We start from the raw sequence: 25,918 nt of genomic DNA, 5'->3' as shown, positions 1-25,918 counted from the left end.
TGACCTTTAGGAGCACCTTGGGGAGGAGAGGCAGTGGCGGAAAGGCATATCGATTTTTCCAGCTGAAAGATAGGGCGTCCACTTTCCATGCTGGCCTGTGATAAGCCCTTGTGCAGAATCTTTTTAGTTGGTAATAGAGAGGGGAGGCAAATAGATCTATGTCCGGGCATCCCCATTTCCTTGTTATTATGCTGAAGACTTGTGGATCCAGCTTCTACTCGTGGGGAACCATGAGGTTTCTACTTATTTCGTCTACCAGTGTATTTTCCTTTCCTGGCAGGAATTGTGCCTGCAGATGTACTTGGTAAGTCAAAGCTGTGTCCCACAAGGTCATGGCTAGTCTGCAAAGAGGGTAAGAATGTGTGCCCTCCTGCTTGTTTATATACCACATGACCATGGTGTTGTCTCTGTCTTTATCAGTAGTTGTCCCGGATAAAGTAGGTCCTTGAAGGCTGTCAGGGCATTTTGAACAGCTAACATCTCTTTTTGATTGATATGTAGATGCATTTGGTTTAAGGACCATATGCTCTGAATGCATCTTCCTGCCATGTGGGCTCCCAAAGCATAGTCTGATGCATCCGTTGTTAGTGTCTGCCTGGCTGGAGGTAATGTGAATGGCTGTCCCTTGATCTGATGACAAGCCTTTGCCTACCATCGAAACTCCTGTTACAGGCAGGGAATGAGAGTAATGACTGTTTCCAGGCTGTGGCAATGTTGAGTCCAAACACTTTTTAGGTACCATTGAAGTTTCCACATATGCAGTCTTGCATATGGAATTAGTAGGATACAGGATGCCATGAAGCCCAAAGCCTGCAGAATTTTTCTTGCAGATAACTGGGCCTTTGTTGCCAACATTTTGAAATAGGTAATCAGTTGCCTTTGTTTGTCTGGCGTGAGATAAGCCATCTGGGCAGTTGTATTCAAGCTTGCACCCAGGAATATTATCTCTTGTGAGGGTACTAGTTTTGATTTATTTTTGTTGACTGTGTACCCACCCTAGGCATGTTAGAAGTCTTTTCACAAACACCAGATGTTGAAGAAGAATGTCCGTGTTCTCTGCTTGAATGAGACAGTCGTCCAAGTAAGGATATATTTGTATTCCTCTTTGTCTGCAGAATGCAATTAAAGGTGCCAGGCATTTTGTAAAGACCCTGGGCGCAGTAGATAAGCCAAAGGGCAGTGCAGAGAATTGGTAATGCATTGAACCAGCCTTGAATCTTGGGTATCTTCTGCATGATTGTCTGATTAGAACATGCAGGTATGTCTCCTTTAGGTCTAAAGTCACAAGCCAAGCATTCTTGCCCAGCATGGCCAGAAGCTGCTGTAAAGTCAACATTTTGAATTTTGGAATATCCAGGAAAGTGTTCAGAATAGATAGGTCCAGTATCGGCCTCCAGGCCTTGTCCTTTCTGGGTACCAAGAACAGTCTTGAGTAAAATCCTTGTCCCTGCTCTTGCTCTGGTACTTGTTAAATGGCCTCCATGTCCATGAGGGATGAGACTTGTTTTTGTGCCTCTGCCCATTGATTTTTTGGTAGATCTGGCCAGCCGTTTACCTTTGGCAGAGTATGGAAATGGAACCTGTAGCCTTGTGACACTATGTTTAGAACCCACTTGTCCTGGGTTATGATGTGCCAATTTTAAGCAAAAAGTGCTAATTTTCCCACTAAGGGTGCTGCCAGAAGATAAGTGCTTGGTGCAGGCAGGGGGAAGTCATTGGGACTGTTTTCTGTATGTTTGTGATCCATCTTCTCCAGCTTTGGAGGTAGAAGCACCCCATTGCTTGGGCCTGTAAGAACCTTGCGCCTGGGATCTGCCCCTTTGTGGTCTGTCTGACACAGGAAAGGACCAATTTTTTTGTAGGCCAGTGTCTACTAAACCTAGGTGGGTGAACTTTTAAAAAATCTTTTAAATATCCTATAATTAAGGTACTATTAATATATGAATTCATAATTAAACCTAGAAATAACATTAAATATATAGTAGGCAAAAAATATAGATAAATGGTCTATATACGCAAAGGCATATAGAAAGCCACTGAGACACAAATAGCGATATAGAAACCTGCTATATGCAAAGTTCATACCATAAATGATGAATACATTATATCTGTTACTATTACTATAATAAACTACATTTAATAATAAATATGAACATATAAAACTGAAAAATATGTACACAGACAAATATTAAAATGTGTATTATAATAAGGCATACTATAGTATGGCAACTAGCTTGTAATCAAGCACCTAGATCTCAGAATCTACTACTATATATTTAATGTTATTTCTAGGTTTAATTATGCATTCATAGTATATTAATAGTACCTTAATTATAGGATATTTATATTCATATTTTTATTTTTATTTTAATACATATCCTGGCGTTTTTTATATGCTTGTATATATTTTAATTATTGAGTGCTATTTGAATGAGATATCATGAGTAGATGCATTATGAAGCACTTTATTAGCTATGTTTTTACATAGGGAAAATGCTAAATTTATAATACATAGTACAATGTTAGATGTTGTAAAAGGGAATAAATTCACATATATCAATATTAAGTGGCTATATATTTAGATATATATTTTTAAATGTTAATTGAATAATTGTTTTAAGCATGTAATGTGTATATAACGAGACATCTTAGCAGTTAGAAAATGTTATGGTCTGAAGAAGCAGTTTGTGAAAGTGCTCACCTTTGTGCACGAAATAAAAAGACTGACTGTTTACTTCTAAGATTGGTTTATTTTCAAGACTGGATTTATTTGGCGTTTGGTGGTTGCCTCTTCATATTATTTGCTGGACTTGTTACTTATATTATAATCGTTTATGAAGAGACATTTACTCCAGTGGGTGTGTTTTTGTTTATCATTTTTACTTTTATATTATACACATCCCACGGAGACATGGCAGAAAGTAACGACAATATCGAATTGGACTACAGACCAGTTGGGTCTGTGAGGGAAGATGAAAATGGAACTGGCTTGATTAACCCTAACTTACAAGGGTGTAATGCAAATATAATAGAAACTAGATCTACTACCATGTATAGCAGAGGTGAATGCCTAACAACTAAGTTTATGATGTGCATGAGGAGCGACACTAATCCCCTGTTACTTTATGAAGCCGGTAACAGTGAAACTACAGCGTCTGCAAGTTTAGAAGTTTTAGAGCAGTTACGAGCAGCTGTCGAGAAACTAAAAGTGGATTCCCTTAAACTCAAATGCCTATCTACACAGTGACAACATTTTGAAGTATGCCTCAATAGAGGCATAATATCGAGAGGGCTACGAGCTTTGAAGATGCCCACTTATGGAGAACAATATCTGGAACTACTCACCAAGTGGCAAAAACTAAACATAGAGGTAAGCATGAATTATATTAAACTGTTGATAGAATTTTTTAAACCAATAGCAGAAAGTTTGATTAAATCCATAATGGATCAACAACAAGTTCTATACTCTCGTTTTCCTATGGCTATCGTTGATAATGCGCTATCTAATGTATTGAATGGCATTCTAATATATGAGAGGCGCTCATTACAGCAAAAATGTAACAAATTAGATAGAGACATTCAGGATTTCCGACAAGGTCATGTTTTCACCTGGCCGAGGCTGGGTCAAGCCTATAGACAAACTTCAGTCAATGCCGAGAAAGAAGTCACATTCTCGGCATCTTTGAACAGTAATGGGTCTGAAGGCAGTAATGTGAACAATAGCAATAGGCTTGACCCAGGCAATAATTGAAATGATAATGGCTCTGACCTTCCTGCAAGTAATAAATCGAACCCTAGTACATCTACAGTTTCTGTAATTACTAACTCACAAACCGTGACAATGCCACAGTCCCTTCCAGTGCAGATGCACAGTATACTAACCTCGAAAAAGGGCATAGCAAAATTCATTTTAAAATGGGTGGTGAAAGCCAAACACACTCTGGCTAGGCTTGTAAATGCCCTAGGGCAGATAGCCTAGTATGAACCTATGAGCCTATGAGATGGAATTGCCTAGCCCTACTTGTGATAATGACTTTAATCAGCCCGTTGTGAGAGTGAAAAATGGTGTAACAGCAGTGGTTACACAAAGAATCAATAATAGTAATGGACAAAATAATTACATGGATTTTCGACAATTCCCCCTTCCCATAGAAGCAGAGAAGGGGGCCAGAAGAGACCGCTCTGTAAGTTGGGGATGACAGAAGCGGAAGCTCTCAATAGAGAGGGAATCAAACCAAACTCTCAAAAAGATGTGGAATCAGACGAAACTGCTTAGTTTGGAACATTTCATATAGGAAATTAGATATTGATGAAATGAATGTATTAAATAAGGGTTTGAATTTTATTCCTACTGACTGTAATAGGCTTACAGATGTACTAACTGATCTCAAAATGTTTATTAGAAATGTTATGTTGAAATATCAGTTTGGGCACAGTGAAACTAATTGTAACTATCTTTTCAAAAAACCTAGCGAGTATATACCGCATAACCATCCCTTAGTTGAAGCATTTTATAGTCTGGTAGAAGAGGATGTATATAACTTGTACAATGAGGGTCAATTAGATCAAAAGTGTAAGAAAAATAGATATAATCTTAGTTTTAATGAGAGGAAGGCTTTAACAAGATTACAACATGATGATGCACTAGTTTTTAGACCTGCAGATAAAGGTGGACCCCTAGTAGTTATGGACAAAACAAGCTACTATAGGGCAATGTTGGAGTTGGATATGCTCAATAATGACACATATTACAGTATTATCAATAAAGAGAGGGTAGAGAATATTAAATACACTATTTGTAAAACAATAATTGTAGACAGCCACATTATAACTAGTGAACTAGCAAAATTTTTGGAAGTAGAGTATCCAATGATTCCTATTATTCAAGGAATACCAAAGATTCATAAGGACGGCAACCCCCCCCCCCCCCATGAGACCTATTGTCTCTGGTAGGGGATGGTGCACCGAACCTTTCTCCCTGTATGTGGAAAATCAGCTTAGACCTATATTAGATAAGAATAATTCTATACTTAAAGTCACCAGGCAATTCTTATCTGATTTATATGATTTCATTGGTAAAACTGAGATGAAAGCAAATATGTTATTTCTGACACTCTATGTACAGTCCCTTTTTACCATCATCCCAAATGGTATAGGTATAGCTTCTATAAAGAAATATCTTACAAAACATAGTGCATATACAGACCAAAAAGTAGATCTTATTTGTATGTTCCTCGAGATTATACTCGAGAATAATGTCTTTATCTTTGATGGGCATATATATATATCCAACGTGATGGCGTAGCTATGGGCACTTCTTGTGCCAATAGCTACACCAATATGTTTTTGGCTTTGTGGGAAGAGGAAGAACTGTTTTCCAATGTCTACTACAAGGAATAAGTTTCTTTTTATTGCCGTTTTGTCAGTGATGTTTTTTTCCTTTGGGATGGTAGTGCTGATAAATTGGAAAAGAGCATTACACTAATGAATAGTATGACCACATATCTCAAGTTTACATCTAACTTTTTTACTACTAAAATAGATTTTTTGGATGTGTATGTAGAGAGAGTGATGAACACCTATGTCAATACAGGTGTTTATAGGAAAAAATGCTACAGAAATACATTCCTTCATCGATGCAGTATGCATCCTCAACATATTTTTAGCAACATTATCAAAGGGCAAGGTATGAGGATTTCACTCCTTAATGCAACAGAGGATGGCTATCAACAATAAATTAAATTAATGTCTTTAAAGAAAGACTTTTTAAATGTGGCTATAAATCTTCAGCGATAGAGAATGGTTTACAAAGTATAAACCAATTGAGAGAAAATACAGCAGCACCATATTTTTCTGCCTATACACATATTCAGTACCAGCAAAATAGTAGAACTTCATATTTGAAGATACCTATGTTTTATACTGCAGATAATCAGAATATAATGGAAGTTATTAATTATCACTGGTGTATTTTAACTACTGATATGGATTTAAGAAATATTGTTGGGGATAGACCAAGGTTTCAATATAAAAATAAACCCAGCCTTAAAAGATTACTTTGCTATTCATCTAAGTACTGTAATGTGAACCATATAGGGACTAAACCCTGTGGAAAATGTAATTTTTGTCCTTATATTAGTGCAGGTGATAGTTTTACATACCCAGATACAGGTCAGTATTTTAAATTCCGTGTGTCTGCTGATTGTAGCACTATTCATGTGGTTTACTTAACTGTGTGTCAGGTATGTCTCTCATTCTATGTCGGTAAAACCTATAGGGCTTTCCGTACTAGAATGAGAGAACACCTATATTCCATAAGGGTTGGTTATGTTAACAATGCTTTAGCTAAACACACATTAGCCCATGGCCATGAACACGTTTTTCGTTTCAATGTCATAGATACAGCTTCACCTATAATGAGAGAAAACAACATAAGGAATAACACAGAGAAAAGGGAAATAAATTGGATAATGAGAATGAGGGCTGATAAAGGTAGAGGCCTTAATGAGAGGGCCTCACTTAAGCCTATTCTGACATCTAGATACTTGATTACGAGCTAGTTGCCATACTATAGTATGCCTTATTATAATACACATTTTAATATTTATGTCTGTGTACATATTTTTCAGTTTTATATGTTCACATTTATTATTAAATGTAGTTCATTATAGGTTCATAGGTTGGTACTGGGCTATCTGCCCGAAGGCATATATTAGCTCAGCCACATTGTGCGGTCACAAGTAAAGAAGGAACGTTATGCTAAAGTCCCAAATACTAAAACTGTAGATTCCAAAAGACAAATTAGTATTCACCGCCCCTTTAGTAGTTCCCTAGACCCTTGTACTAGCAGCTAGTACCCTTGGCCTCTATCTAGTAGTGCTGTTGGTGTGATCCCCGATGTGAACTTTGTTACCCATCCACTCATCAAGGTTCCTCTCACTCAGTGCTACATTTTTCATATTTGGCAAGATTCACAAAGTACCATATCCGATGGGGAGAAGGAAGAATATTTGGACAAGAGAGACCCTAGGCTGTAGTGCTTGGAAAGTGTGCACATATTAAAGAGACCACCCTTGAAGCAGCTACCTGTATAATAGGTTGAGGTGGCAGCAGTGGGTCCTAATCTAGCCTAGGAGAAGTCAGACACTGAACACAAAGGAAATGCAGTGACAATCATTTTGGAAGTGTGATCTCTTTCCCTTCAGCATAAGCTGATCACACTTCCTGAACACCTTGGTTCTGTAGAAGTAATATCTCACCTGTCTGTGCAAAAAGGAATGCAGAGTCCATTTCTCCCAAATTCTGTAGCCTTAGAGAAAAAGAAAAAAAGTGGACCAACTTTCTGATTCATGGCCACTTTAGGCATGAAAGAGGGGTTAGTCTCATCAGGACAGATTACAGTTTCAGATAAGAATTACAACTATTAACACAATTCGATAGTCGGCAAACAATGCTTAATTTTTTTCCCTCCTACACTAAATCAGTCAACAGACAAGATCAATTACACTGGGAAAGTCACCTACAGCATAGGAACTCTGAAAAATGTATAATTAATCTGGCGTACCAAACAGGTGGGAGAATAAACCAACTTTACCAACTGCTATGGTCACTTGGGAGCAAGGTGTTTATCTTGTAGTAATAGTAACAGATATAATGTTGTATTCATAGTTTATGGTATGAACTTTGCATATAGCAGGTTTCTATATCGTTATTTATATGCGTTTCAGTAACTTTCTATATGCCTTTGTGTATATAGACCATTTATCTATATTTTTTACCTACTATATATTTAATGTTATTTCTAGGTTTAATTATGCATTCATAGTATATTAATAGTACCTTAATTATAGGATATTTATATTCATATTTTTATTTCAATACATATCCTGGCGTTTTTATATGCTTATATATATTTTAATTATTGAGTGCTATTTGAATGAGATATCATTAGTAGATGCATTATGAAGCACTTTATTAGCTATGTTTTTACATAGGGTAAATTCTAAATTTATAATACATAGTACAATGTTAGATGTTGTAAAAGGGAATAATTTCACATATATATCAATATTAAGTGGCTATATATTTAGATATATATTTTTAAATGTTAATTGAATAATTGTTTTAAGCATGTGATGTGTATATAACGAGACATCTTAGCAGTTACAAAATTTTATGGTCTGAAGAAGCGGTTTGTGAAAGCGCTCACCTTTGTGCATGAAATAAAAAGACTGACTGTTTACTTCTAAGATTGGTTTATTTTCAAGACTGGATTATTTGGCGTTTGGTGGTTGCCTCTTCATATTATTTGCTGGACTTGTAACTTATATTATAATCGTTTGTGAAGAGGCATTTACTCCACTGGGTGTGTTTTTGTTTATTTTTATTATAAATCTGATGTTATCTGGTCACCATTTCTCATGTTAGGGTCAGAGTCCCCAGCTACCTAAATCCTGGGAGGCCACAAAGAAGGACATGCTGAAGAACTGTGGAGCCAAAGGAAGCCCTTCCTCTAGAAACCAAATCCAACTTATAGTGGGAAATTAATGTGTGAGGAGATGATCACGTTGCTGCTGCACAAATATCATCTAAATACTGACGATTTGCAAACACAGTTGAGGTAGACACCACTCCGGTGGAATGAGCCCTTACTGATGCAGATAAAGGAACACCTTCTGAAGAGTAAATGAAGGAAATGCATTGCTAAATCAAGCAGGATACAGTATCTTTCAAAATTCCTCTGCCCTTTCTATTCATAGAAAAGGCTACAAACAATTGGTCTGAACGTCTAAACTCCTTAGTTCTAAATAGATCAAAACAAAGTTGATGATGAACGTCTAAAGTGTGCAGTACATATTCCCCTTTATTGGTATATAGTTAGGAAAAAATACTGGAAGATGAATATATTGATTAAGATTACTTGTTGAGGCCACTTTAGGCATAAAGGATGGATCTGGTTTCAGAGACACTCTGTCTTTATGGAAAACTAAGTAGGGCGGCTTAAGAGCTTGCAGCTCCAAAACTCTCTTCGCCGAAGTTACTGCCACCAAAAAGGCAGTCTTCCAAGAAAGAAATTTGATATCACAAGATGCTGCCAGTCCAAAGGGTGGTTTCATTAATGCCTGCAGCACCAAAGTCAAATCCCACGGAGGAGATGGATGCTTCACAGGAGGTCATAAGAGGAAAAACACCTTTTAAATAGGCCTTGCAGAGGCGGGAAGTAAAGGTAAAATCATCACAAAGATGAAAATTTGAAATTGCTGCCAATTGAACCTTGAACGTGGAGAAACTGGCCTCTTCCTTAAAAAGAGAAGTCAAAAAGAGAAGGATCTCAGGAATGGAAGCTGAAAAGGAGTTCAGATTCTTATTCTTTGCCCAAACTGAAAACCACTTCCATTTACTTCTATAAACCTTCCTAGTGGAAGACCTCTGGGAAGCAAGGATAATATCAGTTATGGGTGAGGCTAGCCTGGACTTAGCCAAAATCACGAAGTGGACATACCACTTTTTCAAATGGAGAGTCTGAAGGTTCGGGAGCGGAAGCAGAGACGGATGAGACAAAAGATCTGGAATTGGATCAAGCACACAGGGGGATGTCTCAAGTGAGACTGTAGAAGGGGGAACCACACCTGCTGAGGACAGAAGGGGGCAATGAGGATCAATTGCCTCTTGAGGCATCTGGCTTTCTGAAGTACTCTGGGAGTTAAAGGCAAAGGAGGAAAGGCATACAGGAGACCTGGACACCAATCGTGGGTGAGCACGTCCCTGGGGGACTCCCCCCTCTGGGGGGATCAATGCAAAGAAGTTGCTGCATTTGTGGTTGAGGGGAGATGCAAACAGATCGCAACTCGGAAATCCCCACCGACGGAAGATCTGTTGAGCCACCACTGGATTCAGGGAACACATGTGAGGGGTCAATATATCCCTGCTCAATTTGTCCGGCAACATGTTGGATGCTCCAGGAGTGTGTGTTGCAATGAGAAAGCACCCCATGGACATCGCCCATTCCAAGACCCTCATGACTTAGCAACAAAGCAGATAAGAACGTGTGTCCCCTTACTTGCTACAGTTTTGTACCTGCCATAAATGTAGATGTTCGAGTGTTCACACTGCTGCAGTCATTACACTAGGGTTATCCTGCCGCCTGACGGCAGGATAACCCTAGTGTAATGACTGCAGCAGTGTAACACGATGAACATCTGCAATTGTTCCCTGAGGGAGGCAGTCCTGAAAGGCTTGCAATGACAAAAGGACTGCCCCCCCATCTCCAGAACACTGATGTGCAGTTTGGTCTCTGACGGCGACCACGTCCCTTGGACCATCTGTCCCTGGAAATATATCCCCCACCCTAGTAGGGAAATGTCTGAGGTGACAATAGCTGTGGGAATTGGTGGAGCGAACGACCTGCCCTGCTAGGAGGTCCGGTGAGTGAATCCACCACGAAAGATTGTTTTGACACACTGGGCTGAGGCAAATGGCGAATGACGGGATGCAGCAATGCTGACCACTGAACTGCAAAGGTCCACTGAAGAACTCTCATGTGGTACTGAGTAAATGGCAGCTGTCATGGACCCCAGAACCCTGAGAATGTGTGATGCCAGAGAACATGTCTGCTCCAGCAGAACCTGAGCATGAATAAGAAACACACGGTGAACAGGGAGGGCTGTGATCTGCGTGGTGGTATCCAACAGAGTGCCTATTAACTCCAGACATTGGGTTGGAATCAGAGAGGATTTGGCATGTTCACTGCAATTCCCAACTGATGGAACAGGGAGAGTAAGGTATGAATGTTGTCCAATAGTTAATGCTTTGTAGGGGCCGTCAAGAGCCAATCATCCAAATAGGGAAAAGCCTGGATTCCCTGCAGCTGGAGATGTGCTGCCACCACTGCCATGCATTTGGTGAATACCCGGGGGAGTGAGGTGAGGCCAAAGGGCAGGGCCCTGAACTGAAAATGAACGGCTCTCAAGTGAAAGCGGAGAAACCTCCTGGACTGTCGAGCCATATATGGTAGTACGCATCCTGGAGGTCCACTGAACACATCCAGTCATTGCTGTGCAAAAGGGGCACGATTGACTGCACAGTGACCATCCGAAACTTTGACTTCTGTACGAACAGGTTCATGTGACTAAGGTCCAGAATAGGACGTAGGTCCCCTGCTCTCTTTGGAACTAAAATGAAGTGGGAATAAGTTCCGGATCCTCTCTGCCCTTTGAGGACCTGGTGGCTGGCTCTTTTCTGAAGAAGGTTCACAACTTTCTGTCAGGCCAACTCTTCCTGACTGGGTGGCACATCTGGAAGGGTTCTGGATCTCGGGGGAAACTTCCAAAAAGGGAATGCAATGGCCCCTGGATATAATTGCTAGAACCCACTGATCATTTGTAATGCTTGCCCAGGCTAGACATGTTGTTTGGGTCAGAATAAATGAATATTGGAAACATTCACTCTGGGTACTGGCTGCCTTTTTGACTTTGAGCCTCCCTTAACTAAACCTTTAACTTATTCCGGCGGTCGACCAGAGCTCCAGGGTTTAAGCCGGCACAAATACCGCACTCTACCCTCAAGGTGGTCGCTGCCGAGACAATACAAAAACTCCTTGGGTGAGTTGGAAATAGGCATTTTCTGACCACACAAGGAGCATCTCTTAAACCCCAAGGGATTAACTGACATCACCAAACCTACGGAAAACCTTACGCAACATCCAAAAACTAGGCAAAGTTTGGAAAACACACAAAAAGTCTGAAACACTCACTATTTAGACACTTAAGATTAAACTACTCTACCCAGGCCAAGCACAGTACATTATAACACCAGCAAACCCGTGAAAAGGGCGCCAATGGAAAGACTATATAACCAAGCCAGAAGCGGATATAAAGGGCAGGATAACTATCACGAATGACAGAAAATAAAGAAAATAACCCAACAACAATCACGACCAACGAGGAGCTGAGAAATCTGTGTCTGTCTTACTGAAGTGGCAAACAAGATCTGAGGGATTAGAGGGCAGCAGAGCATTATGGGAGGGGAGGAGCTTGAGCTAAGCTGTTTGTCTGTGTCTGCCAACTCAGATCCGATATCAGATCCAAGACCCTAACATGAGGAATGGTGACTAGATAACATCAGATCAATTACATGAAAGATTAACCTGTTAAACAGTGCATGGATGTAAGACAATAGCTGGAACTAGACATTTAACAAAAAAGCTGTTACACATAAAAGGTGGGAATAATAATCCCTCAAGAATATTATTATTTCCTAAAAAATGTAGAGTGCAAATAGCTATGCTACAGAAGACACACACGTAAAAAAACTGAACATAGGTATGTATGTATGTATCCCAGAGACTACCCAGTCCATGGAACAGGCTTCCACATCCATGTGAAGCAGAGTTCCTCCCTACTCAGTTCAAGTGAAACTTGGATAACTGGATGGGGAAACTGGAAATTCATCCCTGGTTTGACACCTATGTCTCTAATGGACACAAGTAACTTGTAAATGTTTCATCTCCCAGGCCCATGCTTACATTTATCAAAGGTATCAGAATTTGAGATGCATGGCAAGGCTTAAAAAAGCCCTTGTGGTCGTTAGCCTAGTAAACAGCTATGAACATGTGAATTTTATAAAGAAAGGTTTTCATGATGATTACTTAGCAAAATACCTGGGGCAAAGGAAGACAGGAGTACTTATATTAACTGCAAGAAGAGCTCCAATAGTAATAGAAAAGATTAAAAAAAAATAATGGTAGATTTGTAGTACTAAGAGGCTACTGGCAAGGGAAAAGGAGGATTACATTGGCATGTATTTATATTCCACTGAAAACTGCTATAATGGAGCTTAAGAAAATTTGGGGAGAAATAATCTGTTTTCAGCAAGGAATATTACTTATAGCTGGGGACTAGAATTTGATTTGAAACAGTGAAGATGTCTCAGGGGGCCCAGAAAGGAAAATATAACAAAGGAGTGTAGATTTTTAAAGAAATTTATGAAAATATTTGGCATGGAAGATGTCATAGATCATTCTATCAGGCTCCAAAGAAAACAAAACAAAACAAACTGCTGTGCAAGTTCCATCCTCTCCGTGCTGGTTATAGAATTACATCACATTTGATCACCTGCCTCTGGTACAATACACACTCAGAGCTTTACTAAGATCTGTTGCAGTATCTGAAAGGTATAGAACAATTTCAAAAACTCTATACTCTTCCCTTACAGAATTCTTTGTTTAAACGTATACATTTGATCAGTTATAACAAGACTGTTGAGATTTTTTTAACACAAGCCTGCATACAAGTCAGTGTGACAGTCATATGACACAGAATTATTTACAAAACTCCATCCTGCTATTCTGGCATATGTTACATATGCCTCCCCTATTCTCCCTGGCACAGATAGCAATACTTCACATCATCATCACATCTAGTGGAAATTATTCAGGATCTATTAGAAAAGATAGAATTTTTTCTGAAAATACAGCTAGGGAGTGGGATAAAACTGAATTTGAGTTTAAAAATAGTGTGGAAATAAAAAAGGGAGATATGGTTAAGAAGTAACAAGAATTATTTAGAGTGACTGAAATGTTAAAGTACTGCAAAATGGGGGGGGGGGGGGGGGAGTCTCACAAAAGAGGATTAGCAACTGCAGTCAATATAAAATAAAGGATTACCTCAATATGCATGAGTTTAGAAATATTGCTAATAAGCAACTGCTTTTTGAAAACTCTAAAGCACAAAAATGTTTAGCATAACGACTCAGGCAAAAGAAACTAGAATGGGCTGCCACCAAGCTTAGGGATCCTATAACAATGAAAATAAAATAACAAGGGATCCTGTAGAAGTATTAGAATTACTTCAGAAATTCTATGAAAGTCTGTATATACAGCAGAGAAATACAGAAATCAAGAAAAAGTACAAATGGAAATGTTTATGAAAGAATTAAATATGCCAAGGTTAGTGGTAGAAGAGGCTCAATTACTAACAGTTAGGATAGGAGGAGAGGAGATAAAAATGGTGATGTATACCTAATGTACAGGAAAGTCCCCAGGAATAGATGGTATTCCTGTGGAAGTCTGGAAGCTAGGAGGGAAAAAACTGATAAAGATCTGGAAGGTTTTAACAGCATTTTAAGAGGAGGAGGAGGAGTACCAACATCTTGCTAGAAAAAGGTGGTAGCTGTAATACCTAAAGAGGGTAACAATCCATCAAATCCAGTTTCATACAGGCTCATTTCAGTACTAAACCATGATTATAAAGCGTATGTCTACAATGGCTAAAAGAATGGCTAAAGTGATGCCAGAATTAATAGATATGGATCAATGTGTTTTTGTGGAGGGGAGGCAAACATTTGACAACACTAACAGAGCACCGAAGATCCACAGGGAAGAAGAAAGAAAATACCACTGTTGTTGGTGGGTCTTGTTGCAGAAAAAGCATCTGACAGAGTAAGCTGGGACTTTATGAGTAGAGCAATAGAAACATCTGCATTCCCCTGACAAAATTATAAGGTGAAAATTAAAGTGGGTGGGGTCCTCTCTGATAATCTCTGCTTGAGCAGAGGAACCAGACAGGGGTGTCCTCTCTTCCCTTTTGTTATTTGCATTATATTTAGAACCACTGGCAAAGAAAATATGGGACTCGGAAATTCAAGGATATAATTGGTATGATAGTCAAGAAAAGCTGGCTCTGTTTGCAGATAACATTATTTTATACCTGACAAAACCAGAGAGAGACATTACAGTGTTGTGGAACATACTGAGACAGTTTCAGATCTTTTCAGGCTACAAAATTAATGAAGCTAAAATAAAGGGAATAGCAGTAAACTACGTACCGACATATGAATTGGTTCAGCAATATCCATACTTATGGGGACATAAATGAAGCATTTATGACTATGGATTAAAAATGATTCCGGTGTGGCAGCTAAAGATATGTAGGAAGAGACTAAACAAAAGATAATACAAAAGCTGAAAAAATTGAAGTTTTATTACATATAAATCGATAATAAGATACAAGCAGTTAAAATGTTTTTAGTCCCTTTAATCTTATACACAGGTCAAGTATATTTTTATCAAACACAGGAGAAGTTGTCAATAGCAATTAATAAAGAACTAAAGGATTTTATCTGGGAATGGAAGATGGTAAGAGTCAAGTGGGATAAGTTTATTCTTCCAAAAGAACAGGGTGGATTGGGATTACCTGATTTGAAGGGTTATTTCACAGCAACACAATTAAGGCTCCTACACAAAGCACAAGCAGAAAACTATAATTCAAAGTAGCAAGGGATGCTGATGAAACAAGGGGGAAGCTCAAGAAACAAGGAGAGAGTAGAATTTTGGATATAGACCTTTCAGGAGAATAAATAATACACAATATTATATTCATAAACTATCAGAAAGTAGACCAAGAGCTAAGCCAACATAGGAATGGAGAAAGGAGATTCTGTTGATAGGAATGACTACAATTAGGGATATAGACAATAGACAAGAGGGGGCCGGAGTTTACTGGAGAAAATGGTAAAGGAATGAAGGTATTGGGAACAAATAACTAGACAGGGAAAGGTAATAAAATGGGAAGATGCCAGAACTAATTTGGACTGAAAGTTACAGATTACCTTCCCCATCAAGGAATGATATCAGAGAATAAGCAAAGGGAAAGAAATGGGGGGTCCTAAATAAAAGACCAGCACTGATAGAGTTTTTAAGTTGCCGTTAAGAAAGGAATGATTAGTAGAGAGTATAAAATATTGCATGATAACTATAAGAATCGATCAGAGGAGGTCAGAAAGGATTAGGAAGAGAAATCTGATAAGCAATTCACAAAGAAACAATGAGGGGATATATGTATGTCTCCCAAATATGCAACAAATTCTAGAAAATTTAGGATCTTTGACTGGATGTGTTTAAATAGGCATTTATATAACCCCAAGTAGACTCCAAATATTTTTCCTCAAGTAGACAGCAAATGTTGGAGGTGTGATGGGGAAGAAAGAGGTAACATTATTTTCTGGGAGTGTAATGAGTTGGCAGACTTTAAAGATTCCCTGTAAACTGCTCTGTTGGAGATGCTGGGTGTGCAAATTGGTGTAACTAAGGAAATGATTTTTTTTGAGCTAGGATACAGAATCAGTACTGCCTAGACATAGTAATGCCTTGCTGAGTCTAATTATGTTGGCTGCCAAAAAAGCAATTACTAGAAAATGGAAATCAAAGTCTAAATCAACTTTTACTAGAAGTAGAGAAGACAGTAACACAGATAAAACTGGAATTGGGATCTTCAGAAAAGGGTAGGAGCAAATTACATAGGAAAAATGGGAAGTGTGGATCAATACATGCAGAACAGGAACGAGGTTTAAAAGATGGCAGTAACTGAATGAGCTATGTAATGGTCGACTGACAATGACTGGATGTAAGTGATATATAATGTTTGTAGCTACAGTTGTGTCGGCATGGTTTGTAATGTATAATGTCTACAACTGAGATTGTGTTCTGGTTTATTTTCATTTATATAAATTTAAGATTGCCTATGTCACATAATTTAATAAAAATGTTTCTTGTTTATTAAAAAAAAAAAAAAAAAGATAGCTGTTTGGTGACGTGTTGTAATTTAAATCCTCTCAAGTGCAGAAGTTAGTGTTCTGATGAAGTCCATGAAATTGTACCACTGGATAAACGTGCTTAACCACGCAGTTTTTTTTTAATTTCTTTTATATCTTTTCACACAGCATTAAGGGTTTCATTTGGTTTGCTCCTACTTCCAGTCACCTCATTATGTGCTAAACAAGCTACAGCATCAACCAAAGCAAAATACTTACTTTTCAATGCTACCACAACACAGTCATTGTTAAGTTTATAGTAGTTTCTAATGTTCCACAGCATATTTTCTTATTTCAGACTCAATTTTACAGTCTTCTGCAAATATTTAGAGAAAAGGTGGAAAAATACTTTTTGTCTCAAAATATCATTACATTTAACATTTCCACTGTTCTTCTGCAGGATACAACTGTTATAAATCAAGACAGTCCTGTGAAGAGGGAACAGATCAACTTTATAAATGTATAGGTGTAGAGGTACTTACACTAAAACACAACCGCAGAAAATATGAACAAATACCAGCAAAGTAAAATGATGTGTACTGCAGAAAACAAGTAAAAGGGTTTTAGGTAGAGAGAGAACCAACCATGCAGCAACAAAGCTGAAAAATTAAATTCCCTAAACTGGAATTATTATTATTTAAATCCTTACAAAAATAAATGCATAACAGCAGACCCTTCAGCTATCTCCATTTTGTAGAGGCACTCCTGATGTTTCTCAAAGTTTTGCTTCACTTCTCCTAAAAATGGAAATCATTTTGAGAATTTCTAAAACAATGGTACCAACATTTAAAATGTGTCCCTAATTTGGGACCTTTTTAGTCAGATCCTTATAAAAACAAATACATAACAGACTACGTACTGCGTCACTGCTCCAGTATGCTGCAAGTCAGAATGTGACTATCCAGCTTTTGTGGGCAAGTGAAATTCAGTAACTGAAGTGACCAAATGACCTAAAGGCAGAAGAAAGTAAATAGGCATCCACGGCATCTATAAGGTGCTACCATATAAGAAAACTCACCCTCACCTCCCAAAGTTAGTCTAAACAGAGCTAGATTATGCTCAGAATGACATTATTCAAATGTTACGGCTGCTTAATCAGTAGGATTATGTTATCTACCATGACACTAGACGGTAGACAAAACACCTGTGTTTTTCTTTCATCTTTGATAACAATACCTCCCTTCACAAAATTCATTGCTAAATGTCCAATTTCTCCACTACTGTACAAGCCTCCTGATCAGTAAACTGCACAACCATCAAATTAAAAAGGAAAGTATAACTAAATTACCTGTGTTGCCTCGGCTAAAGAATCCTGTGTCATTCTGGTAAGCTTCCTCAAGTATCTCCCATATATTACTGCCAAGACAGCAAGAGGTGGAACAATGGCCAGAACAAATGCAGCAAGTTTAGGTGACACACAAAACTGTTGAAAAGAAAGCACAAAAAGACACAATGATGAAATCTTTGACACTACAACAAACTCCCACTGCAGCTGTTGTATTAAAGGTGGCATTATGTATTGTTAACCACATTTTGTGGTGGAAATATGTAATTTTAAGATGGTAACACACTGCTTAAAGGCAGTACACACAAGGCTGTTTTCCAGCTTCAAGGCCTTAGTAAGACTACACCATTAACTCCATCTGATTCAAATGCATTCTGTTCTCATAGTGGGAAAGGAATAAGGGGTTACCTCTTTGCAGCCCACTATTTCAACTACTCCCTTGTCTTCGCAGCTTCAGGCAGTACTAAATCTTTCAGTACTGTACCCCAAAAACTAGATTGTTTTTGCTTATTTTTTTCCATTATGTGAATGATTGCAGCTTTAAAAATTCTGGCAATACACACATGCAGTTTTCTGGATGTTTTAGTGACAAAAAAAGAACTTGGAATGTGCTCCTACCGTCAAAGACAATGGTATATCTTCATCCCGAATTTTAATGAAAATAAAATCTTACGTCACAATAAAAATATAACTATAAAGTACATATTTCTTTCCTGCCCAAGTCAGCAAACACTGTATATTTATGTTTATGATGTTTATCTGACATTTGCTAGTCTGAGGACAAATGATAGTTACACTTCTATTGTAAACTGAGGGACAGATTCATAGCACAGGCCAACACAGTAGTGCTAAACAGCTAAGAATCTAAAAACAGGCAAGAACAGTACAAGCAAGCAGGTAGCTGTACAGAGTAGGGAGAATGAAACTTCACAAATAAAGCGGAGTGATGTAGTGAAAAGTCTACAAAGAAAGGCTAAACTGCAATCTCAAACTGTACTGCTCCAAACTAGTAAGAACGTGAGTATCATACTTTTCTGGTTCAAACTACTGAATACATCAGAAAAACAGAGCAAGCAGCACAAACCATCACTTGTACCTGCAAGTAGCTGGTGTGAGCACCAAGAAACAACAATGTAAGGTTGGTATGGAGCAAATACAGGGTATCCAGTATGCCATACACCTTACTGATTTATAAAATGGGTGGAAAGGAAGCAATAAGGGGGTGGAGGGCTTATAAAGAGGTCAGGATAGCCTAATAAGGTAAAGACAACAGCTGGAAAGGCCACAGAAATACCTCACTAGAAGAATCACAGGCCTAAAGCAGATGCCATATGCTGACCGTCTAAAAAAAACTCCAGCTATACTCTGGGGCATATCGTCTACTCATAGGCGATCTCTGCTTAACATACAAGGCCATGTCAAACCCTGAGCTGTTGGACATACTCCACTTAAAGAAATCCCAATCCCTCAAACACACTCCAGGGATCTAAACCTTGTCATCACAATGAACAAAACATGCTGGAGGGATAGGTTCCTGACCCAGATACTCCCCATACTCTGGAATAGACTGCCCATACATATCAAGCAGAGCGCCTCCTTAGCCCTCTTCAAAAGGAACCTTGATGATTGAATGGGAGATAAGAAATTCACCCCGGGGATCATGTCAGTCGCCCTGCTAGACAGGGGTCCAGAGAAGTAAATATTGTGGGAAGAAATATCCAGGGAATTGTTATAGCTAGACTTGTATAGGCCCTTGGGCCGATAGCCTAGTACCAACCTATGAACAACCACAAGGCTTTCTACAGTTATGTGCAGCCTCAAAAGCAGCATACATCAGTGTACTGAAATGGTGGTCAGTGGTGCCACAGTCACTGAGCAGGGCAACACAGCGAATTTGCTGGCTGCCAAATTCCGCTCAAACTTCATCCTCCACCCCCACCCCCCGCCTCCTCCCATGAAATACCTACTAGCATACCCAAACTATTAGCAGGAAGCAGGTCCTGGCAGCACTCAGTCAGGCCAAAAACACAGCCTCAGTGGACCAAGACAATATCTTGAAATCCTTCCTAAATAGCTTGAAACATGATCTATTAGGACCACTTGAGTTACTTTTTAACTATAGCCTCAAACCAAGTTTTGTACCATGGGAATGGAAGACTGCAACTGTTATTCCACTTCAGAAGGGTGGACCATTAACTGACCACAGAAACTACAGCTCTATTAGTCTTACTAGTTTAATATGCAAAGCCATGGAATGACTTATCCACATGATCAACCAAAGACATATGCAGCCTTCAGACACAGGACCCAATCTAGTCTGGCTTTGTCAAGGGAAGGTCATGCCTACTAAACTTGGTGGATGCCTTTGAAAGCCACCAAGGCAATGGATGAGAGGGAAACTGTGCATACTGCCTACCTGTACCTGGCTAAGGCATTCAATACAATATCCCACTCAAGTATAGTTGACAAACTCAATGAACTGGGCATAAATCCCTACACTTGCTGAAATGTCAACCAGCTCACAGACAGGACCCAGGAAGTCAGGATTGGTGAGACCACACCCACTAAGAGACTTGTCATCCCCTGGGGTCCCTGAGGGCTCTGTGCTGGAACTGCTCATATTTGGCATCTACTTTTCAGAGGTAAAGGTGAAAGTCAAAGGCCTCTGACTGACCAAGGTTACATCTGACTGCAAATCGGGAGCCATCACAGATCTTGCCCATGACACAAGCATCTTACAAGAGGGTCTAATACAGACAAATGACTAGTGCCAAATTCACACACAAAAAAATCAATGCCAAGAAATGCATTACAGTGTCTTTTGGGAAAATTGACACCCAGGCTAATTACTCCATCGACAAGACAATCCTAAGAGTTGACCCTGTAGTCAGAGATCTGTGAAACATATGTAGACAGTAATCTGGCCTTTGACCAACATGTAGCCAAGGCAGTAAGAAAAATATTCTATGTTGCCCAACTTACAAGTAAGGACATGGCATCCAGGTCCAAGACGTCACAGTGCCACTTTATTCGGCCCTTAACAGACCAAACTGAGTATAATGCCCCATTCAGCATGTACGTGACTAGACATATGTAACAACTGGAATGCCCACAAAGGTTCCTTACCAGGAGAATCCAGGGTATAAACACACTGTCCTATATGGTTGCCTTAAAATCCTATAGCTATACTTGGTCTCCTACAGGTTACTAAGAGGCGATCTATGCCTGGCATGCAAGGCATCCTTGGATCCAGCTCTGATGGACCTTTTGCACATCCACCAAATGAACAGAATCAGTACCACTAGATCCAAGAGCTTAAATTTTGTTTGTGACATAAGACATGCTAGTGAGACAGATCCATGTCGCAAAGGGTCCCCATGATCAACACAGTCCATCCCTAAACCTTTTTAAGCGTAACCCTGACCAATGGATAGGAAAATCAGAAATTCATCATGGGTCTAGTCCCCATGTCTCTGACAGACAGAGGTGGACAGGAATGCCCAAACATACCCCCCCCACATAACCTCTAGAAACTTCCTAACATACTACCTCTTAATAAATGCCCATGATACAGAGAAACGCAACTGGGTTGCATTGCATAGCTACACTTATAAAGGCCCTGGTGGTCGTTGGCCTAGCATATACCTATGGATCTACATATAAGTGTGAAGAAATACAAATAAGAGTGCGACAATATAATCCCACACACATCTGAAAGTAAGCAGAAGTCTGCAATGAATCTCACAAAACAACGCACTACTATAGCACCGCCATATGCAAGGCAGGAAGAAGCATGCAACTTTCTACTGAGCAGTACCGCAGTCTATACTACCACAGTTAATAAATGAACACAGGCAGCAACAGAGCAGTTAGCTGCAGGAAAGTAGACACAGGTACACAAAACAAATCTTATGTGCAATGGTGCAGAATCAAGAAAGGTGTCCACCACATCCTATGGTTACAACCCATTACTACACAACTAAGAGACAGAATAACAGCTACCAACAGCAGCTAAGCTATAAAGTCATGGGATTTTTCAGATGAATGAAAAACAGAGAAACCCATGCTACAAAATTGCACAAACATTTATTAATTTCAAAAATTTGCATAATACAAGCCAATATTTTCTATACCATTCACAATATCTTTGCCTAACTCCAGCTTTCCATTTTACAAGATCTTCAGACCAGTAGTAATACAGCCCATTGTCCAAGTGCCTGCATCTTAAGTATGAGGAATGTCAGCTGCCCTAGACAGTAGAGCTGTCTGACAATGAGTACCTGCATAAGGCTTTATCTGGCTGACCAGAAAAACAGAGCATAATTTTGTTCTCCTTTGCACACCAGGCAGACACTGCCTATGGGACACTAAAACTGGTAGCCAAAACCATGAAAGTAAAGCAAAATAAAATGCCAATATGAGAATCACAACCTCTGTGGGACTATGACTCATAAGTAGTGCACCCTAGCATCTTGTAAATGTGCAACATGCATAAAGAGACAGCTTATATGAATAAGAAAGCATGCATGTCATTAAAGGCATCTCCATCATTGCTGAGTGTGGGAAATGCGATGTATACTATATAGGAAAGACTGAGAGGAAATTCAAAACTCGTATATACGAGCACTTGTATAGTATCAGGAAAGGAGATACTAAGAACGCACTAAGTAGACATATTATAGAAAAGGGAAGTGAACATAGTTTTAAATTTGCTATTATAGACCAGGTAGAGGTAAATGACAGGGGAGGAAATTGGAAAACATACTTGGCTTGGTTAGAAAGCAAGTGGCAGATATGTTTAGATGCCACATCTCCCCCGGGTATAAATGATTATATAAGTATTAAACCTTTTTTGGCGTTAGATTAAGGAAATTTCATCAGCCTAGTACATTTTATACATTATTATATATTTTACAATATATTTCATTTTATAATATTTACATTTTTTATATATATTCATTATGTAATTTATAAACACAAATTTCAGCATAGGGTAGATAGTATAAGAGACCCAAGTAATGAAATGTATTATGCACTGTATAAACGCACTTTAGTACAAGTATATAGTACATTTGTGTTTTTTGGGACAGTTTTTAAAAATATTTTTGTGATATTTTAATTAATTCATAACAAATGTAAATTGTGTAATTTTGTTTTTAACTAACTATTTAATTAACTTTTGGCGCCAAAAATTTGTGCTTAAAAAGGAAGTGACATGTTAAGGTAAATGGTTCTGAAGAAATCTGGTAATGCAGATGAAAGCGCTTAACCATTCTTACTAGATGTGCTTTGTGGTGCTGGCAGTTATCTAATAAAGTTGTGTGACAAAAAGCAACAGTTTTGTTTGCTTCTGATTCACGGCTCGAGTCCAGGGGATCTACGCTTGCTATCTTAGGAGCTAGACAGTAGAGCTGTCTGACAATGAGTACCTGCATAAGGCTTTATCTGGCTGTCCAGAAAAACAGAGCATAATTTTGTTCTCCTTTGCACACCAGGCAGACACTGCCTATGGGACACTAAAACTGGTAGCCAAAACCATGAAAGTAAAGCAAAATAAAATGCCAATATGAGAATCACAACCTCTGTGGGACTATGACTCATAAGTAGTGCACCCTAGCATCTTGTAAATGTGCAACATGCATAAAGAGACAGCTTATATGAATAAGAAAGCATGCATGTCATTAAAGGCATCTCCATCTTATGTCACTAGTGTTTCACAGACAAGGGTGGATTTTAGCCTTAGCAATATAAATAATTTGCAGACTAGTACTTAATCAGCAATTTTTGCAAGTGTTCAACCATTCTGTATGCTAAAATGCACATCAAAGACAAACTAGCAGCATACCAAAATCAGCAGCTTTACTTGCATTCAGCTAGAACAGCAGCAGCTCAAGCCTATGATGCAGTACACAAATTGTTCAAAAAATACACAGAAGTCTATACCACCATGGTAAGGGATGTATATGCAGTGTCATACATACAGTTATCACTCTTTGGAATGCTGCCTACATCCGAACAGTTGGGTAGATAAAATTATTAAGCAGGTATACATATGCTACAACAGATGGCTACAGTTGTGCTATATTGCCCTTATGCCCCTGTTTAAGTACACACCTAGCAGGCTATGGCTAATCAGCTAACACAAGACAACCATACTCCCCCACCCCCAATATTCAAGCAGCCATAGTCTCTGGTACAGCAGCATTTGTAGTACACTGCAGTTATGTACCTGTTCATGTCACACTTAGCAGGGGGTGGTATCTCACCGACACTGCACAGACACCTCCTCTATAGCCATGTAGCCCTAGGCAATGTGTACATAACGGTTTGAGATACATACACTTTACCCATCCTGCCATACTCAGGAATATGCACATGTGCAACACATCTTTCATTTTGAGATAGCTACATATGTGCAGTCACATATGCTTTTCCAATCTATTATGCCTTGTCCCCTTCAGCTGTATGAAAGTTCTCTAAAAGGGATGGACAGCCGAGGCTGGACAAGTTCAGCTCTGTAGAGAATGACATCTTGCTACAGTCACTGTCGACACATGGACATTGGCTGTATGGGAAATGGAGTGCTTATGTTATTATTGGTCTTGTGTGCTCTGTGGCAGGCAACACGGTTACAGTGGCAACCTCCATGAAAATGTTGAAAGTGCTGCTATCATTATGATGCATCCAAGATTGGCATGTGTCCATGACCACACTTCTGGTAGACACACACAATGATCACTGCAAGGTAAACAGTCCACATCTGCTGCAGTTGAGATAGCCACATTCCCGTGGTAATGGAGTCACCTGTTAGACAAGCCCACTCAGGGAGGGCTGCTTTGTGTCTGTACACACCATACCAGTCCCATCTATTCAATTCTGCCAAATCTGTATTCAGGGGAGTAAGTGGACCTGTACAGCCTTCAGGGTACTGACTCCATGATTCAGGATCTCATAATGCCTCTTTCACCTTCAGCATTGCAGTTGCCCCACTGCACAATCCCACGATGGCACCTCAACCACTTAGACACTACAGATGTGTAACAGCTTACCATAACAGTACATGACCTACAGATAAATGTTACAGTATAACAAACTGTCGGGTTATATCACCAAATAACCTGGATATCCAAACCCAAAAATCTTCCATAGAACCATACATCTGACATATGACCAAAGTTCTGCGGGTGTAAGAGTATATAAATCAAAGTATAAGCAAGAAAACCTCAGAATATCTCCAAGCCAGAAGATCTGAAGACACTTGAGAAAAATCTACAAGCTAGGCAAATGTCAGCTAAGAGGGTTGAAGGCAGAAAATGACTCCCATAGGGGTAAAAAAGGAGGAGGATAGTAGAGTGGGAAGGAAAACTGCAGCAGTGGTATGTAGGACGCCTACTATTATGGTAAGTTCTCATACAACTGCACTATTTTCTTCCTTTGATCACTGCTGCAGTATCCAAACTTTTGGGTGATTTCCAAAGCTTAATTTGTTAAAAAGGTGGCCCGATCGGGTAAAAGTGAAAAAAGACCTGGCAAGAGAGACTCTGGATCTAGAGAAGAAATCTACCCTATAGAGTTTGGTAAAAGTCCATAACATTGCTGCTTCTAGGATAGCTCTGGAATAGATTCCTTTGTAAAAGGCTCCAGATGAGGCAACTGTTTTAGAACAATGGGCTTTAACTGGAAAACGTAAAGATTTAACATGGTGGGTGTAGCAAAAGGTCATAAACCATTGCTAACTGAATTTCCAAATCTGTTTAGAAACTGGGTTTCCCAGAAAAAAAAATGGTCAGTTTGTGAATGGCTTTGGTCTTCTCCAAGTACAATCTGAGCTGTCTGTGCACATCCAATGGCTGGAGGATTTGCTCCCCACTTGTTATGAGGGTTAGAGAAAAAGATGAGAAGACTGATGGTCTGGTTGAGGGACAACTCATTGACATCCTAAAGCATACATGAAGGATTGGCTCTCAGATAGATCATGTCTTCATAAAAGGTAAGGAAAGGAGGGCAGGCCATCGGGACTTGGAGCTCAGAAACTTTTCCAGCAGA

The 25,918-nt window shown here is 39.2% G+C and overlaps 1 protein-coding gene across 1 annotated transcript in view; it reads right to left on the bottom strand.

Moving 5' to 3' along the window:
- Positions 1 to 25,918, bottom strand: part of ABCB10 (ATP binding cassette subfamily B member 10) — a 690,016-nt gene that overhangs the window by 521,410 nt on the left and 142,688 nt on the right. Inside the window, exon 3 of the mRNA XM_044076125.1 lies at positions 17,876 to 18,010. Within this exon, the coding sequence (XP_043932060.1) occupies positions 17,876 to 18,010 (135 nt within the window). The remainder of the gene's footprint in view (positions 1 to 17,875; positions 18,011 to 25,918) is intronic.

This window comes from Protopterus annectens, chromosome 1.part1 (genome assembly GCF_019279795.1).
Source record: "Protopterus annectens isolate FY-2018-M chromosome 1.part1, PAN1.0, whole genome shotgun sequence".
Classification (NCBI taxonomy): Eukaryota; Metazoa; Chordata; order Ceratodontiformes; family Protopteridae; genus Protopterus; species Protopterus annectens.
The sequence above is the reverse complement of the archived record's forward strand: the minus strand, read 5'-3'. Positions and strand labels throughout refer to the sequence as shown.